Genomic DNA, 17,896 nt, shown 5'->3' on the forward strand with positions numbered 1-17,896 from the left:
GCTCCGCTTTCGCGGTCGCTGGTGGCGAGTAGCCGGAGGGCCGGGCGGCGACCCCCTAAGGGATCTTGTGTCAGGATGGTCTCTTGGGAGGACTAATGGGCGTCCGCTTGAAGACTGTGGCCCAGTCTTCCATCCCCAACCCCACATTTAAAAGGAGATGGTAGGGGCCGAGGATTTAGCTCAGTGGTTCGGTGGCCTGCCTTGCAAGCGCAGGGACCCGAGTTCCCCGGTACCGAAAAAAAAAAAAAAAAAAAAAGGAGAGGGGAGCTCTGAAAACACCTAGCAAAAATAGGGTTAAGACTATGACCTTGAGGCTTGCGAGGTACGCCTGTAATCCTAGCATTCCGGAGGCCATCCTGGGCTCCATAGTGAGTTCAAGGCCAGCCTGAAGTACATAGAGACTGTCTCAAAAAAAACCCCAAAAATATTTAAAATTAAAAGGGCGGGGATGTAGCTCAGTGATAAATTGGGTAGTTAACCTCTGTGAGGTTCTGGGTTCAATCCTCAGTAACAAATACGTGAACGGCATGGTAATGTGTATTACATCTCAATAAAGCCGACTGGTTAAAACAATAGTAGACCCAGGGGAGGTGCAGCACGGTAGGAGAGTATTTGCCTAGCATGTTCAGCACCCTGGGCTCAATCCTAAGCACTGAAAGAAAGAAGAAAAGCAATTCCAGATTTCATCTGATAGCCTGCTTCTTCCGGCACATATCAGTAAGGCAGTTTTTAGTACAGCCAAAAGCAAAACAAAATGAGTTCTGAATACCCCATGGGGCTAGTTGAAATGGAATTAAACTTGCAGACCTTGTCTCCCTCCAAGGCTGTGGGGATATATTGAGCAAAGCAGCCCTTTTTTTCTGCACATGCTTTTTTGTTTTGTTTTCTGAGACAGGATTTCACTATGTAGTTCAGGCTGGCCTTGAACTCACTACGTAGCCCAGGCTGGCCTCAGACTACCAGTGACTCTCCAGGCTCAGTGCTGGCCACCATACCCAGTTCTGCACACATTCTTTGCCCACCCCAGCTTTGCCCCTAGCCGTCCTGAGACCAGACCTTCACTCTTACTACTTGGTGATCAGCCGGGCGTGGTGGCTGAGGCAGGAGGATCGCTGTGAGTTCGAGACCAGCCTGGGCTACATAGTGAGTTCCAGGTCAGTCTCAACTACGTAGTGAGACCCTGTGTCAAAAAACCAAAAAACGAAATGAAACAAAAAAACTATTTGGTGATCAACTTCTCTGAGCCTCAGTTTCTTATCTGGAAGACAGGGCTAGTGATTCATTCCTCCACAGCAGTCTGCTGAAGAAGGAACTTGATGAAATACTCTTCAGAAAGTGCCCAACCCAGCATCAGGCCCCCTGTAGCTCAGAATAAATGTTCACTATCAACAGGCATCACCTCACTCTCCTGTGAGAGTGAGGCCAGAAAGGTGAAGAGCCTCAGGCTTCCACCACCTGGTTGGAAGGCTGACCAGCCACAAGTCTAACCTGCTCTAACAGAGAAATGTTTAGACTGAGGAGTTGAGCTCCAAGAAAGAGAAGAGAGGAGGCAACGTGACCACCGTGAGGCCCACCCTCTCTCTTTACAGCCATGGTGTCGTGGATGGAAAACATGTCTGCTGCTGGACCCATGTTCATCCTCGATGTGGTTCTCAGGTAGGACGGGCCAAATTCCTTATTTTAGCTTTGGGAACTTCTTAGACCCAGTGCCATGACACTTTCAGTTTTTCCTTTAAAACGAAACCCAATTTGGCCATAGAGGAAGGGCTCCTGTTTGTTTCACATGGACTTTGAAGCACTGATTTTTGTCTGGTAGATGTGTTTACTCCCCCCATACACACACCCTGGGAATCAAACCCAGGGTCTCAGCACGCAAGGCAAGTACTTACTACAAGCCCAGACTTCCTTCTTTTTCCCCCACAGTAGTAGGAACTGAGCACAAGACCTTTGTGCAGAGCTTCATCTCCAGATTTTTTATTTTGAGACAGGGTTTCACTAAGGCTGGGCTCAAATTTGCAAATTTGTAATCCTCCGGCCTCCGCCTCTCAGAGTTCTGGGATTACAGGCTAATGCCACTGTGCCTGGCCTGTTTCCTGTTTGTTTCTTACTTTCCAGACAGTTTTCCACTGTAGTACACTGGGTTTAAACTTGTGGTAATCCTCCTTCCTCAGCCTCTTGAGTAGGGGACTGGGATCACAGGCGTGCACCACCACACCCTGAGGTTGGTTTGTTTTGAAACAAGTTCTAGCAAGGGCTGGGGATTTAGCTCAGTGGCGCTGCCACCTGACTAGCAAGTGCAAGGTCCCGAGTTCGATCCCCGGTACAAAAAAAAAAAACAGAAACAAGTTCTCGCTATGTAGTCCAGGCTGTACTTGAACTCCTCAGGGATCCTCCTTCCTACCGCCTCCCAAGTGCTAGTAAAGCAGGATTGCTTTACTAGGTGAACACCACCATGCCCATCCCTCTCCCCATTTTGAATCCTATCTACTTGTTACAGGAAATCTGTTCAGAAGTCAGCTTCAACCTTCAACCTGCCCACTCATTTCCTGGCTGGATGTCACAGGACTGGGGAGAGGTGGCACCTCAAAGGGGTTATTACACCCCAAGGTCTGTCCTTGGCTCTACTGGTCAAGAAATTTGCTTATAGGTGGAGGAAGGGGAAGTGGAGGGGAATAAAAAAATAAAATGTGTTCTATACATGTACTGACTCCTTACAATAAATGTAATTGCTATGTACTGCAAATATGTACTAATAAACATAAAAATGAAAAAAAGAAACATATCAGCATGACAGGCACCAAAGTTCACATGAGGCTGTAATATCGCAGAGTTCCAAGTGACATGAGCCACTGGGACATGCTGTCTTGGATGGGCATGCCACTGACCTTAGCCACGACACTTGTCCTTCTAGGCGTCGTTGAGGAATATTTTTTCCTGCCATGGCATGACTCCTCCGCCCCCCCACCCAACCCAAGACAGGTGCTCCAGAAGCCTGGGGAGGGCAGCAAGATAGGGTTTTGCTACATAGTTCAGGCTGGCTTTGAACTCACAATATAGCCCAGGCTGGCCCCAAACTTAACAGTGATTCTCCTGTTTCAGCCTTCCGAGTGCTGGGATTTACAGGCGTGCACCAACATACCTGGCTTGTGGCCAAATGTTGTAACGGTTGCTCCTAGACCTTACTGAATGAATCTGAGTGATGTGGGGGAACAGATGTAACCCCCAAACCTGCTAGATACCTAAAATGCAAGTTCGTGTTCTCTAAAATTAAAGAACGACATCTAGGAACTACGGAAGTTAAGAGTAAGAAGAATTTATTGAGAGAAAGATAGCTTCTCCCTAAGAGAGACAGAAAGGGGACCTGAAAGGGGGGTGCCCAACTACCCTGCTTCTCAAAGGTATTTGATTGATTGATTGATTTTTTTTTTTTTTTGTACCAGAGATCAAACTCTGGCCCTTGTGCTGGCAGGGTAGGCAGTGAAACCACTGAGCTAAATCCCCGGCCCTCAAAAGTGTTTTATTGATCAAAGCCATGAGTTGAGGTGAGTTCAGGTGGGTCAAAACTACAGTCAACTAGTAAGATTACAAGTATAGTCGCTTAGGTAATATAGATCCAATGGGAAATCATGAGGTGGGACAAAAGTCACTTAGGTAATACTGATTATATGGCAATCAAATGGGGAAGCAAGTCACATAGCAGGCATACATGGAAGGAACAGGGACTTCCCCTGAAGGAATGGGCTAGTGAGGTTTTGGTCCTCGCTCAAGGTGATTGATCCCTATTTAGAATATCAGTCGCTGCTATTCATGTCTAGGAGAAGTATGTGAGTATAGTACTTCTTCTCTTTTTAAAATGCTGAGCTTCAGTCATGGTATCTGGATTGTCTTTCACATTAACTTCAGGAGGACCAGCCCTGATATCTAATTAACTTAGCTTTCTACAATATGAGCCTTGGACAGATTGTTTCATTAAACCCTTATATGTGTACTAGAGGGGAGATGGTAGAGTGGTGAACAGCAGGGAAACGGCCTCTCTAAGATTTGGTGTCCAGATGTTGGACTATACTGATGTGAGGAAGAGAAGGAGGGAAGTGGGTCCCTAAGACCTAGCAAGGATCTGAAAAGAGAACTGAAGCCCACGGGGAGGGAAGAAAGACTTCAATGAAGAAGGAGGTGGCAAGTGTGCTTTCTCCCCAGCCCTAATTTACTGCATGGGAAGGGAAGGGTGACTCGAATCTGCACACACACAGTGACTGCTGGCAACCCCAGAGGCCTCCACGGAGGAACACACAAGCGGAACAGGGCAGTGGATGCAGCAGACTGCAGCGGCTGGTGAGGTATTTGGTTTCACATGCCTCATCCCCTAGGAGGGGACAATGAATAGGTAGCCATTTTGGAGAGGGCCTAACTGAGCTCAGAACTCAGAGCAGCTTTGGGCTGGCTCCATCAGTGAGGCGGAACCAATTTCAAGTCAGCAGGAAGCCAGGGAGCCAAGTTCAAGCCAGCAGGAGGTACAGGGAGTGAACAAATTGGGTTTCGGCCTCACAGCCAGAAACCAGCCTGAGCTTCAGGACTAAAGGTGCAGGCTTTCTGGGATTACCTACTGTCTCTCTATAAACCTAAGGCTGGCTTGTTGGGATTAATCAACATGGATCTGGACTCTTGTCTACCTGCACTGTCTACCAGTGGCAGCAGAGACACCCCTTGAAGTGGACTTTTATCTTATTTTCTTTTTTCTTGATTGTTCTTGTTTTTATGTAAGTGTGAACATTCTAGTTTTTTTGTTGTCACTGTTCTGTTCTTTTCTTTTCTTTTTTTTTTTTTTTTTTTTTTTTTTTTTGTACCAGGGATTGAACTCAGGTCCTTGCGCTTGCAAGGCAGGCCACCGAACCATTGAGCTAAATCCCCGGACCTCTTTTATTTTCTTTTGATACTGGGGATCCACCTCAGGACCTAGCGCTTATAAGGCAGGCATGGTACCACTGAGCTAAATCCCCGGCCCTCTGCTCTTTATATTTCTTTCTTCTTTCTTTCCCTCCTGTCTTCTTCACCAGTTTCCCAAAGTTCGTGTAATCTTCCTTTGTCTTCCAGCCTTGCTTCAAACCACTTCCTCTCCTATTTTCCTACATTTCCCCCAACCTCTTTTAAAATTTCTCCCCTGAGGGTAAAATCACCACATTGAAGGCATGTTTACTATATACAATTTTCTGAGGGTTGGGGATTTAGCTTAGTGGTTCTGCCACCTGCCTTGAGAAATAAGGACCTGAGTTTGATTCTTGGCACCAAAAAAAAAGTTTCTATATCAATTTTCTGACTTGTCTTAGATTTTTGTTAAATAATCACAAATATAGTTCATGTGGTTAAAAATGGCAAATTAATAGTTACCAGTTTGTCATAACCTAGGCTGTATTTGATGCTATCATTGTTACTGGTTGTATTACTTTAGCCAAGGTAACATAATTGTTCTAATCAGCTGTTCTTCCTGGTGTGTCAAGACTGAGAATGTCTAGGAGTCATAAACAATACTATAGGGCACTATCAGTGAACCAGGGGGTGGACCAAATAGGCAGCAACTTCTTATCCTCCAATAAATTGAAGACATAGAATCTTGTAATAGCCAAATGCAAAAGTCAGCTACACCTGGAAGATATCTCTGAGAAGTAGTCATTTCCTAAGGGTTCTAAATAGTAGCAATAAAGATACTTGCCATAAGCAATTTACAAGCATCAAACTAGGAATTAAACTAAAAAAAAAAGAAAGAAAGAAAATGAGAAGACACTTAAGCAAGATGCAAGCCCAAATTTCCAGCTCACTAAAGGCAAACTCAGGGGGCAATGAGGTGGAATAACTCGAAACCCACCCATCTGGACTCTAAAGTGGTAACAGCAGAAGTAACAAAGCAGATAAATGAGTCTGTAGAAAAAAAAAATCAAAGCAGAAATAGTTTCTCAGGTCCGGGCGGGGGGGAGCTTAGGAACATGATGAAAACCATTAATGCCCCATAGGAAAGAAATGGAATCCATGAAACAGATTCAAACAGATATCTAAGAGAAAAAAAATTCCTTTGAAAGTATATGCAGTAGAATGAGCCAATGTGGAAATAGATTATCAGATATAGAAGATAGGATTGTACTTAGTGATTATGAAAAGAAAGATTTCTTAAAAATAGCAAGGGACCATGAAAAATCAATCTAAAAGCTGCTAGATGATGCAAAGAAGAATAACATGAGATTGACTGGAGTCAGTGAAAAAGCAGAGATAGCACAAATAACATTTAAAAACCTGTTCACAGAAGTAATGGCAGGAAACTTCACAAGCATGGAAAAAGAATTTGACATACACATAAGTGAGGTATATAGAGCTCCAATTACCCATGATCAAAACAAACTACACCAAGGGCTGGGGATTTAGCTCAGAAGCTCTGCACTTGCCTTGCAAACACAAGGTCCTGAGTTTGATCTCCAGTACCAAAAACGAAAGAGCTACACCAGAGCATGTAATAGTCCAAGATTCCAAAAATTCAACACAAGAACAGAATATTAAAAGGTGTTAGACAACAATATGCTGCATACAAGAAACATAATTTGATTAAAAAAGAAATTCATAGGCTGAAAGTCAGAGAATGAAAAACAAAACACAGGAGTTGCCACAGGAAACAAGAAAAAAAAGCAGGGGTAGCTATTCTATTTGCAAACAAATTGGATTTCAAGTCAAGACTGATTAAGAGAGACAAAGGAAATCATCCTTGTAAAGAAAACAATCCAAGAGGAAGAGATAACAATCAAATATATGTGCACCACGTATCAGTGCACCCAACTATTTAAAACAGGGGCCTGGGATTTAGCTCAGTGGTTCTGCTGCCTGCCTTACAAGCTCAAGGTCCCAAGTTCAATCCCCAGTACCAAGAAAAAGAAATCCAGAAGATTATTAATACCAACTTCAAGAACCTATACATATCCTGGACTGGGGATTTAGTTCAGTGGCACCACACCTGCCTTGCAAGCATAAGGTCCTGAGTTCAATCCCCAGTACCAAAAAAAAAAAAAAAAAAAAAAAAAAAAAAAAAAAAAAAAAGGAAAACACAGAAGAAATGGACAGATTTCTAGATACATATGAAATACCAGAGCTGAATCAAGAAGATGGAAAAAAATCAAAATATACCAATATCAGCCAATGAAATTGACAATGTAAGTAAAATCCTACCAACAACAAAAAGCCCAGGCCCTGATGGATTCACTGCTGAATCCTACAAGAAATTTAGAGAAGACTAATGCAACCAGGTATCAAACTCTTTAATGGAATTGCTTCATCTTTTTTTTTTTTTTTTGGTACTGGGGATTGAACTCAGGACCTTGTGCTTGATAAGGCAGGCAGCAGAACCACTGAGCTAAATTCCTAGCCCTCTTTAATGAAATTGATTTTTTTTTTGTTTTGTTTTGTTTTCTTGAGACAGGGTCTCACTATGTAGTTGAGACTGACCTGGAACTCACTATGTAGTCCAGGCTGGTCTTGAACTTACAGCAATCCTCCTGCCTCAGCCTCTCGAGTGCTGGGATTACAAGCGTGAGACACCACGCAAGATCATACTCAAGTGAAATAAATGGGACACACATGTTTAAGCACTGTATTCAAGCCAGGAATGCCTGTAATCCCAGCACTCGGAAGGCTGAGGCAGGAGGGTCACTGTGAGTTTGAGATCAGCCTGGGCTACATAGTGAGTTCCAGGTCAGTCTCAGCTACATAGTGAGACCCTGTCTCAAAAAAAAAAAAAAACTCACAAAAAAAAACAAAAAAAAAAAAAAAAAAAAAAACCTCACAAAAACAAACAAAATCACTGTATTGTTTCTATGGTGTGAGAAACAGAAAGTGTAACTAAGGTCCAAAACATAATAGATTTTGGGACATGGGAAGAAACTGCTCAAATGAGAAGGGCAACAAGGGAGGCGGGAAGAGGAAAGGAAAGGAGGGACAAGGAAAAAAAGAATCAGAAGGAAAATGGAAACAAAACTTTTGTAAATAAGGAGGGAAAGAGGGATCAAAGGGGGAGGATGGGGAAAAAAAGAGCCAAGATATATCATGTACAGGTACAAATTCTCTAAGATGAATGTATCATTACATACAAGCACTCAGGACCCCTCCAGTCTCTCAGGGGCTATTCCTATTCCCCGTTCCTATTCCCCAATAACCCTTTCCTACTCTTAACCTGCTTTGTCCTCTGGAATTCATTCTTCGATTTCAGGGGACACAAACTGGCAGCTCTGTGACATCTAGCAGACTGAGAGTTATATTTCTCTTAAATCACAAGCACCCCACACCAAGACCGGTACTGACAGAAGACGGAAGTGGCTTTTCTTTTTCAGACTGTCTCCACATTAAAGATAAGGAAAATCTGTCTGTAGAAAGCACGTTCCATTCTCCACGAAATGGGAGCCAGTTTGCAGAGCTGCAGCTGGCTCTGTTCTTGCAGCTGTAGGGAGTGGAGCCGCTTTCTCCCATCATCCTCTGGATTCCTTCACCAGCAGAAAGACTTACAAGTTTTCAAGGCTAAATGCTGAAATTTTATCATTTGGCAATGAGGTAGGGGGGAGTAGGTTCAGTAGCTCCAGAGTTGGGCTCCAGGGAGATAAAGCCAGAGGCGTAGGGGGCACAGGGGACCTGGCCACCAGCCACTGCGTCTCAGGCGCTCCAGGGACTTGGAGAGGTGGTGACTGCGGTGTATGGCTGCCTTGCTGATGGTGGACACCAGCCAGGCTACTGCAGAAGAGGAGAGAGAGCCTGGCATGGTGGCCCGTGCCTGTAATCTCAGCATTTGGCCGGCTGAGGTAGGAGGATCACCATGAGTTCAAGGTGAATACACAGCAAGACCCTGCCTCAAAATAAATGAACAAACAAGTAAATGTACCAATAAATGTTTTTCTTCCAAAAAGTAAGTATATTAGATATGTACTTTTGTTATTTCCATTTTTTTCCCATTTTATAGGTGGAGAAGTTAAGGAACACATCCAGGTGGAAAAACTGAGTGTTGGACATTGTTCTGTCGGTCCCTAAGCCTGTTCTCTTAGCTACCATCCTGTCATCATTCACACCTTGGATTGACGCAGTCTCGGCTCTGCCAGCCTCTGCCCACAGAGTGCCAACATCTTCCAAACATGGTGATGCAAGCTGTACTCCCAGCACTTCAGAGGCTGAGGCAGGAGGATCACAGCAAGTTTGAGGCCAGCCTGGGGCTATATGGTGAGTTCAAGTCCAACCTGAAATACATAGCAAAATCTTCTCTCAACCCTTATCGACCCCTAAACTGCTAAGATCTGGAGCCAGGTGTGGGGCATACTATAATCCCAGCACTTAAGAGGGTTGAAGCAGGATTGCAAGTTCAAGGACAGCCTGAGCCACACACCAACACTGCCTTAAAAAAAAAAAAAGTGCCAAGATCCAAAGCTCAGTCTCTTCTCGGGGGACAGCGTGTACAGCTTGTCTCCCAGACTACTGGAGCCCCAATTCCTATGTGGGACATTCCCCATTTGGAAGCTAGGCCAACAGCCAAAACTTTTGGGAACCACAGTGATTCTTTGCACTCGTTCCAGGAGAGCCAGCCAGCTGTGATTTAGGGCTTCCAGGGCCATTTGGTTTGGTCAGCAAACCAGCCTAAGCCTCTGGTGTATACCAGGCATGACTTAGGGGCAAATGAGACTCAGTCCCGGCCTTTCAAGTGCTAGGTTTCTGTGGCCTCAGATTCCCTGCTCAAAGAAACTAGCTGCAGGCTCTGTCTTTATTTAGTGGCCCCACTCTGTCCCTCAAGTTCCTGTCCTCTCGGCTGACAATCCCCTGTTGGTGGCCAGGGCGAGTCTAGACTTCCAAGATGTGGCTGAAAGCTCAGGGCTGTGGCTGTGTCTTCTGGCACCTTGCACTGGCCAGAAAGTCTCAGGCCACTGGAGGGGGCAGGAAGACTGAGATGAGCTGAAAACAGGGAGCTGGGGAGAGGGAGGGCAGGACACTGGGGCCATGATGCCTGGGCCTTGGCTCCAAGCCCAGCCTGCCCCGTCTGCCTGATGGTTTAGTGCTAGTTACTAAGGAGCTTGTGGGAAAATCCTGTGATTCAGTGTGTCCACAGGAGGAGGTGGGAAGATCACAAGGACTTGGGTTCAATCTCAGGGATAGAGCTAAAAAAAATAAAAACATGCGCCCTAAACCTGCAGCCCACTCCCCTCTTTCACCTGGAGTCTTCTTGTCACCAGTGCTGGAGGCTGAGACAGAAGGATGATCGCAAGTTCGGGCAGCTGTGCTACACGTAGTGTGTTCAAGGTCATCCTGAACTACATAGCAAGGTTTTTCAACCCTCCGCCAACCTTTGTGCCCACCCTCCATCCCACTGTGTGCATTCCTGGAACTGCAGTGTCCTGGATGAGAGAACCTGACCCCTATGTCCCTTCCTCTGCATCCCTTTCCGGATCATGTACGGCTTCTAATGCCTCTGGGAGCTACAGCCTCAGTGACTCTGCCTTCTCCTGCTTCCGCAGTAGGTGATCGCAGAACCTTTTTGCTTCCTCCAATTGGAAGGGCAATGGGTTAATTGGGGAGGGTGCGTCTAGTCAGGGCCAACAAGAGTGGCCCTGCTGAGCACTGGCGTGGTGCTCAGGTAAGGACCAGCACAGGCTGGGGCTCATCACACGGAAGTTCTGGGGCTCTCTCAATGGTGGTGTCTGGGCGGGGCCTCCAGGGGTTTCTGGGCAGACCCTAGAGCAAAGGAGCAAGAGTCCCCCAAGAAAGAGGGAGGACACCATGAGTTTACAAAGTCAAAGCTGTGCCCCTATGCCTATCTAAGCCCTTAGCAGACTTCTTTCCCCAGACCTGTGGAACAGGCAAAACAATCACAAGATCCAGGCACGGTGGTGCACACCTGTCAGCTACTTAGCTGACAGAAGCACAAGACTGAGGCCAGCTTGGACCACTTAGTGAGAACTGGTCCCAAAATTTCAAAAAAGGGCTGAGTGTATCTCAGAGGCAGAACACTTGTTTAGCATGGATGAGGCCTTGGGTTCCAGCCCCAGTACTGCTAAAGAGAAAGCAAGCTAAAAGGCTAGCCACTTGCACCAGGATGCCTGGTAGGGCACCTCCAGCCTTCTCCCTAGGGATGCTGCTACGGAATTTAGGCTAACAGGGTCAGGGGCCTAGCTCTTTCTCCTTTCCGCTATCCTTGGGAGGACTCCTGGAAGGCCAATTATTTGTGCTGAATCTGCTGATCACAAGCAAAGCCTAGCTGGGTAGTGATCCAAGCTGGTGACACCCTTGAGATGAGGGCCTCTCCCTGAGGAATACCCAAATGGGGCAAGAAGCACCACTGACCATTGCTATGAGGAGAGGTGGCTCTGACAGCCAAGGTGAGATGCAGCTGATGCCCCAGGGACGTGGCTGGGGTGTGATTCTTTTCGTGAGAGGACTAGGAAATGCCATACACACACGTGGAAATTCTTTGCTACAGTATGCTAGATTGGCCACAGGCCTGAGGGTTAGCTCTGACTTGCAGTTCTAAGGGCTAGCCCCTGGGTCTCTTGCTCATTGAATGACAGACACCTGTGTTCTGCCTTGTTCCTCCCTCTGGAGCCTTAGTGATGCAGAGAAAGGGTCTGCTCCCTGACTGCTGACTCCAGCTCAGATGTCTGGCACCACACAGGAAGGAATCTGTGCAAGCAGCCAGACAGAGGGAGCAGCAGCAGTGACTTATTTTTGGGGAAACTGAGAAATGATCCAGTGTATGAGTGACTTGGAAATTGTATTTTGTTCAGCCAGTAAAATTTAGAACCTTTTACACTGACATTGGACAGGTGGCAGCAGAGGTTAGTTTGGTTGATAGGCAGCAACACAGAAAGGTCCAGGAATGTTTTTCCAAATTCTGGCAGATGGTTCCTAGGCCAGACCAGTAAGGGCCAGGAAGATTGGGGACAGCTTAAAGTCCCAGACATCCTGACTCAAGGCTGAGCCTATCCCCTCAGGAAGGTGTCAAAAGGCCAAGGTTGCCTCTAAATTGTAGGCCAGGAGCCAGGTCCAGCTCAGGTGAGATACCACTCACTGCTCTCGTTTCTTTTGGCCTTTTTGCTCTTCCTTTCCCCAATTACAGCTATACGCACCACCTAGGCCCCATTTCTGCTTTACCTGAGAACCAATGGTGGAACAGATAGATGACTTCTAGGATAAATTAGATCTTTTATTTTTTTTTTTTTCCTTTAAGAATCTGCATAGTTCAGGCTGGCCTGGAACTGATGGCAGTCCTCCTGACTCAGCCTCCAGTGTGCTGGGATTACACAGGGCCACCAAATCCGGCCCTTAAATACAAAACTTAAAGTGTTATAAACAAGAACTGAGGATTGAACCCAGAGCCTTCATACTGAGCTGTATCTCCAGCCTTTGGGTCACTAAACTGCTCAAGCTAGACTCAAACTTTCCATCCTTTAGGTACAAAATACTCACTGGGAAAAGCACCTTGAATGCAGTTTATTTTCCTGAGCTGCTCTTACACAAATGATTCAGTGGGTCTCCATCACACATCTTAATGCTTAGAATTAAGTAGGATGACCACCTAATTGCCAAACTGAGCGTGTTATGCTGAAACACTGGCACTACTCCACAAAAACAAGTGGCACTGTCCCGGGCAAAGGATGAAGAGATCTACAGCTGGACGCCTGAAATATGAGCACTCGAGGATGAGGCAGGACTGCCACCAGTTTGAGGCCAGCCTGATCTACACAGGGAGCTGAAGGCCAGCCTGAACTACATAGGGAGACTGGTCTCAAAACAAAATTAAAATCAAATTTAAGATAGCCACATGTAAACCCAGCACTCTCAGAGCCTGAGGCCGTAATATCCCAAATTCAAGTTCAGCATGGGCAGTTTGGTGACTTAGCAAACCCTATCTTGAGACATTAGCTGGAAATGTCAGTGTAGCCTGCGGCTCAACAGGGGTGGGGGTGACACACAAGGATCCAATCTGGGTCACTGGCAGAAGTCTAGCTGTGTACAGCAGTCTAATCCCATCTACTCTTTTAGTAAGTTGAGATGGGAAAAAAAGACAACCAGGAGTAAGACTGTCTAAAAATGGGCAAAGGGTACAGATACACACTGGGGGTTCAAGTCCCTGTACCAAAAAAATGAGATCTCCTTAGCCTCATTATTCAAACGCGCCCCCAACCCTCCACTCCCCAAGAGCTTCGTTAAAGGAAAAAAAAGACAAATGAAAACCATTAACAAGGTAAGAAAATCTGAAAACTTCAAAAACTTTATTGTCTCATCCATCAAGGGCACAGGATACCTTCATCAGCTCCATCTTTTACTTTCCTTCTTACAGATTCCGGTCCATTGCCCTTACCCAGGAATATCCTGTATGGACAGCTCCCTAGAACCAAAAGATATTTGTCTTCTGGGTTAAATGTACAAGTGACGTGTGGAAGCCTAAGTTGTACTACACTTAAGCAGCTTCCAGGCTGCACATACTCGAGTGTGCTCCAAGAGCATCTCCCACTCTGGTTACCCAAAGGTAACCTCCAAACTATCCCCACAGCTGTTTCGCTTTTCAGACACCTACACAACAGTGCATCCTAAATACCTAAGATTTCAATCTAGTTCAAACCACAATTTAAGGAAAGTGTCTGCCGAGTTCTTGAAAGACATTTTACAAAACCAGTTCATTATGAGTCCCCATCTGTAACCCTTCACAGGTGCTCATGAGATCACCCACTATGTATCTTGCCTTTTAAGCACCTTGAATTTGAAACTACCTTTTAAAGGCAAAAATTTCTACAGCTACTACAGAAAAATTTTGCTGTCTGGTACTCTGTCCATCTTGAGGATACTCACGTATCATGGTTTACAAGCTGCCCTCATTAATTCAAAACTGGTTTCATGCTAAAAAGGTGGCTCTAAGCAACAATTTCAACATCTAGACATTAATTTGTATAAAAATTTCTAAGGCTCCAAGTTCAGGTTGATAAAAGACCCCAAATTTGAACCTGAAGCCTAAGACTGTTGTCTTTAGGTTTTCTAAGCTTTGTTTCTTAACACAAGGACAAAGACTTAATACTGTACACTTTGTCATAAGCCCACTGCAAATACAGCAGTATCATAGCCTTTTGCATGCTAAGCAAACACTATCACTGGGCTACATCCCTAGCTCATCACAGCATTTTTATAGAGCAAAAGGCTGTTAACATGCTTTAAAAATTTTTTGAAGTAAATGGCACCTTTGACTATCACAGGAAAACAATCTGAGCTCAAATGTTAGGAATATACAGAACCTACATAGATGTATTAAAGCTTTGTACATTCAATTTAGGTTTTGGACACTTAGTTGGATAAACAAGTTTTATTTGTAAATTTAGTCAACATACATAATCGACCTAAAAACTTCAATAGGATTTTAAAAACCACTTGGAAGGCCGGCTCTATAAAAGGGATTTTCCCCAGGACTGTAACCAGATGTGACCTAACCCAACACCATTTTAACTGGCAGAAGTTCAATAGGCTGGAGCAGTATGCTCCACCCCCCACAGCAAGTTCACTAACTCCACAAAGAAGTGATCCTCGGTATGTTTCCTCATAGATCAGAAAAAACCTAATTATGAGACCAACAACAACACAATGAGAAGCTGTACTAACTAGAATATTAGTAACAGATGATGCTGGTGTGAATAACTTGTTATTCTAGAGCCCTTATAAACAAAATTCCCCAGTTAGTAGTGTTTGCAGTATCAGCTAGAAGATTAGTTAATGTGGTAGAATGAGGACTTATGCAAGGTATACACATAGCATATCTCACTACTATATAGAAAACAAGTGCAGTCTAGTTAGAAAACCAACTGGACTCTAAATTACACACATCTTAATGACAAGACTCCCCATCACTTGTGAATGTAAAACATTTAATTTAAAAATGTTGACACTACAATATATAAAATAGCTATTATAAATGCACATAGTGTATTCTATAGCTGCCAGGTTTACTTTTTTTTTTTTTTTTAAGGAAACTGTAAGTTACACTGTGGTTAAGACTTGTATCTTCACCCTTGAAAAAGCCCACATTCTATCACAGTGATGTATGGTGAGACTTAACAGCCCCAATTGTTAAACACTTGGATCAAGTCATAACCAGTTTTATTGCAAAAGGACCCTGTACACATTTATCAATTCTAGTACCTTAATAGCTACCCAACAAGTCATTAACATACAGAAACATGCATCATGAGAAGCAAGAAATATCACCCATCCCTTCTGCATATTAGCAACTCGTCACTCCTGAGCAACAGTGCTCACATCACTGAGGTCTGTGAACAGTCACTTTTCGCATTCATCCTGAGTGAAAGATGGAATGACTTAAGTACAAATGCAACATATTATAAACAATTTCTTACAAAAAAAGTCACAAATTAAACCAAAGTATTTTACAGAATTTACTACAAAACGCCATAAAAATTGCCTTCACTTAAGCTCTCTCTCCCCGTATCCGGCGGGCCAACTGGATGTCTTTGGGCATGATGGTGACTCTCTTGGCGTGGATGGCACACAGATTAGTGTCTTCAAATAAGCCCACCAGGTATGCTTCACTAGCCTCCTGTTGAGGACAAGAGCCACACCATTAACTCTCCCGGGAGGAACCACACAAGCACCACCTCCTCCGGCAAAGCCTTGTTCTCTTACCTGCAGGGCACCAATGGCTGCGCTCTGAAACCTCAAGTCGGTTTTGAAATCCTGGGCAATTTCTCTCACCAACCTCTGGAAAGGCAGCTTCCGAATGAGGAGCTCGGTAGATTTCTGGTAACGACGAATCTCTCGAAGCGCCACAGTACCGGGCCTGATAAAAGGACATGGGGGATGGGGTGGTCAAGACGCCAGCGCACAATGCCGACCGCCGCCAAGTCATTGTTTCCCTTCTGCTCTACCTACCTGTAGCGATGAGGTTTCTTCACCCCGCCAGTAGAGGGGGCGCTTTTCCTGGCAGCTTTAGTAGCCAGTTGTTTTCGGGGGGCTTTCCCACCAGTGGACTTACGAGCAGTCTGCTTGGTTCGGGCCATTTTCTTCTACCTAAAACACAACACCCCCGAAGATCCGGAGATGAGACCGCGGGGCTCTTCCGGCCCAGTCTTCCTCCCCGGCTTCCCGAGGAGGGCGTTAGAGCCCCGCGCCCAGGCCCTCCCACCTCTTCGTGCCCCACCTCTTGGCAGCAGATGGCCCAGGGCCACCGCCTCCTCCTCCCCCTCCTCTAATGACTCAGGCTGCAAGAAGCAGCAGCCTCCCCCGGGAGGGGGGGCACGGGGAGGAGTCACTTCCCCTTCTCGACGGGCGGAGGCCCGGCTGCCCGGAACCGGGCGTCGGGACCTCTGAATCAACGCCGGGAGGGAAGCGGAGATGCGGTTCCGGAACCAAGCCCAAGCGGGAAGCCTTCTGATCTCACAGCCGAGCCAGCCGCCCGAGGAGTCTCCGCCACCCAACGTCCAACGGGACCTAAATCAAGTAGAAACCCGCGAACACTCACCCAACGCCGAAGTCTTAGGCCGATTCTCGACCGCCGCGCCGGCGTTCAGCAGAGACGCAGTCACCTGAAGCAAAACTGGAACTACCCCAACCACCAACTAAACAGCTCTGCGCTCCAAACCCCCCGACGCCTCCGCTTTTATACCCACGCTTCACGCTGCGTATCTGCGTCATAGGACACTTATTTGCATACACCAACGACTTTTTTTATTGGTGGAGCTTTCGCCGACGCGCTGACATCCCCCGACACAAAGGCCGTGCTTCGGCCCTGTTCCCTGATTGGCGGATGTTTAGGCTGCTGATTGGCTGTTAAAGTTGCCTCATGATTGGATAGATGAAAAGAGGAATGGACGAATCAGAGTTTAACACTAAGCGACTCTTCTGATTGGATAAAATGGAGCTATGTTTGGATCCTTCCCTTGGTTCCAAAGCTCTACAATAGAAAGTCAATGCAAATGAATTACATTGGTCCCTAACAGAATTTAAGACAGTCCGGGTGGACAGGAATTTAAATTTATTTGTATCAAGCTAATGCAATGGAGGAGAGGCAACTTCATTGAATTTTTTGTATTTGCCAATGTAAAATTAAATATGTTTCTTGGATTATTTACTTTTCATCACATTTTGGTTGTTAAATACATAGTATAGGGATTCAGAAAAATCAGGCTATATTGTCTAGTTTTTATGTATCATGCACATACTTTTTTAACCAACAAGTAGTTCACTTGTTTGGTGGCATGAAAGGGGTAGTAGATAAAAAAAAAAATGTCAATAAATGATCATAGAGTAGCGTTTTGTTTCTTTCAGCTGCCACAGAATGTTTTGTGATTTCAATATACTGTACTTAAATGAGAAGTAACCTACTTGTCAACCATGTCTTTAATTATGTAATTCAACTCAATGAAAGGAGTACAGGAGGGAAAAGAATTGTCTTATTTATTTGTATTTATATGTCCATAAAAAAAGATAGCTACATTAAATATGTGCCCTTGTGTTTAATGGTATACCTGGCAGTCATTACTTCAGACAAGAAACATGACAAATGTATAAAAATGCTAATCTCCACTTTAGCCTAAATAAATGTCTCGGAGAGTTTGTAATCATTTCTCTAAACATTTCATGTATATAAAATACCAAACCAGGCTTAAGGTTAAGACCAGTCAAACAAAACTCAGGAAAGTGAAATAGAGCCTTAGACATTACACTCAACAGCTATGACTCTGATTCACTAAATATTTAAAATTATTAAAAAGCAGGACGGGGCAGGGATTTAGCTCAGCGGTTCAGTGGCCTGCCTCGAAAGCGCAAGGACCCGAGTTTGATCCCTGGTACCAAAAAAAAAAAAAAAAAAAAAACAAAAAAAAAAAAAAAAAAAAAA

General features: G+C 45.0%; 1 protein-coding gene across 2 annotated transcripts; it reads right to left on the reverse strand.

Moving 5' to 3' along the window:
• Positions 1-13,243: 13,243 nt before the first annotated feature.
• Positions 13,244-16,646, reverse strand: LOC104858299 (histone H3.3A). Of its 2 annotated transcripts, none has more exons than XM_010618412.2 (5): positions 16,520-16,646; positions 15,931-16,068; positions 15,685-15,838; positions 15,470-15,598; positions 13,244-13,387 (listed from the first exon to the last, which is right to left on the reverse strand). In XM_010618412.2, the coding sequence occupies exons 2-4, from the start codon at positions 16,056-16,058 to the stop codon at positions 15,470-15,472; spliced, it is 411 nt and encodes a 136-aa protein (XP_010616714.1). In that variant the 5' UTR covers positions 16,059-16,068; positions 16,520-16,646; the 3' UTR covers positions 13,244-13,387. The 2 variants fall into 2 exon arrangements, with proteins under 2 accessions (XP_010616714.1, XP_010616712.1); XM_010618410.2 differs by having other exon boundaries at positions 15,464-15,598.
• Positions 16,647-17,896: the final 1,250 nt, after the last annotated feature.

The sequence above is a fragment of the Fukomys damarensis genome, unplaced genomic scaffold, assembly GCF_012274545.1.
Source record: "Fukomys damarensis isolate Sample0158 unplaced genomic scaffold, DMR_v1.0_HiC HiC_scaffold_23, whole genome shotgun sequence".
Lineage (NCBI taxonomy): Eukaryota > Metazoa > Chordata > Mammalia > Rodentia > Bathyergidae > Fukomys > Fukomys damarensis.

Excerpts from the sequence above, each read along its gene's own strand:
- LOC104858299 (XM_010618412.2), bottom strand. The coding sequence starts at position 16,058 with ATGGCCCGAACCAAGCAGACTGCTCGTAAGTCCACTGGTGGGAAAGCC. Across the intron at positions 15,839-15,930 it reads AAGAAACCTCATCGCTACAG|GCCCGGTACTGTGGCGCTTC; the intron begins GTAGGTAGAGCA and ends TCCTTTTATCAG. Across the intron at positions 15,599-15,684 it reads CAGCCATTGGTGCCCTGCAG|GAGGCTAGTGAAGCATACCT; the intron begins GTAAGAGAACAA and ends TGTCCTCAACAG.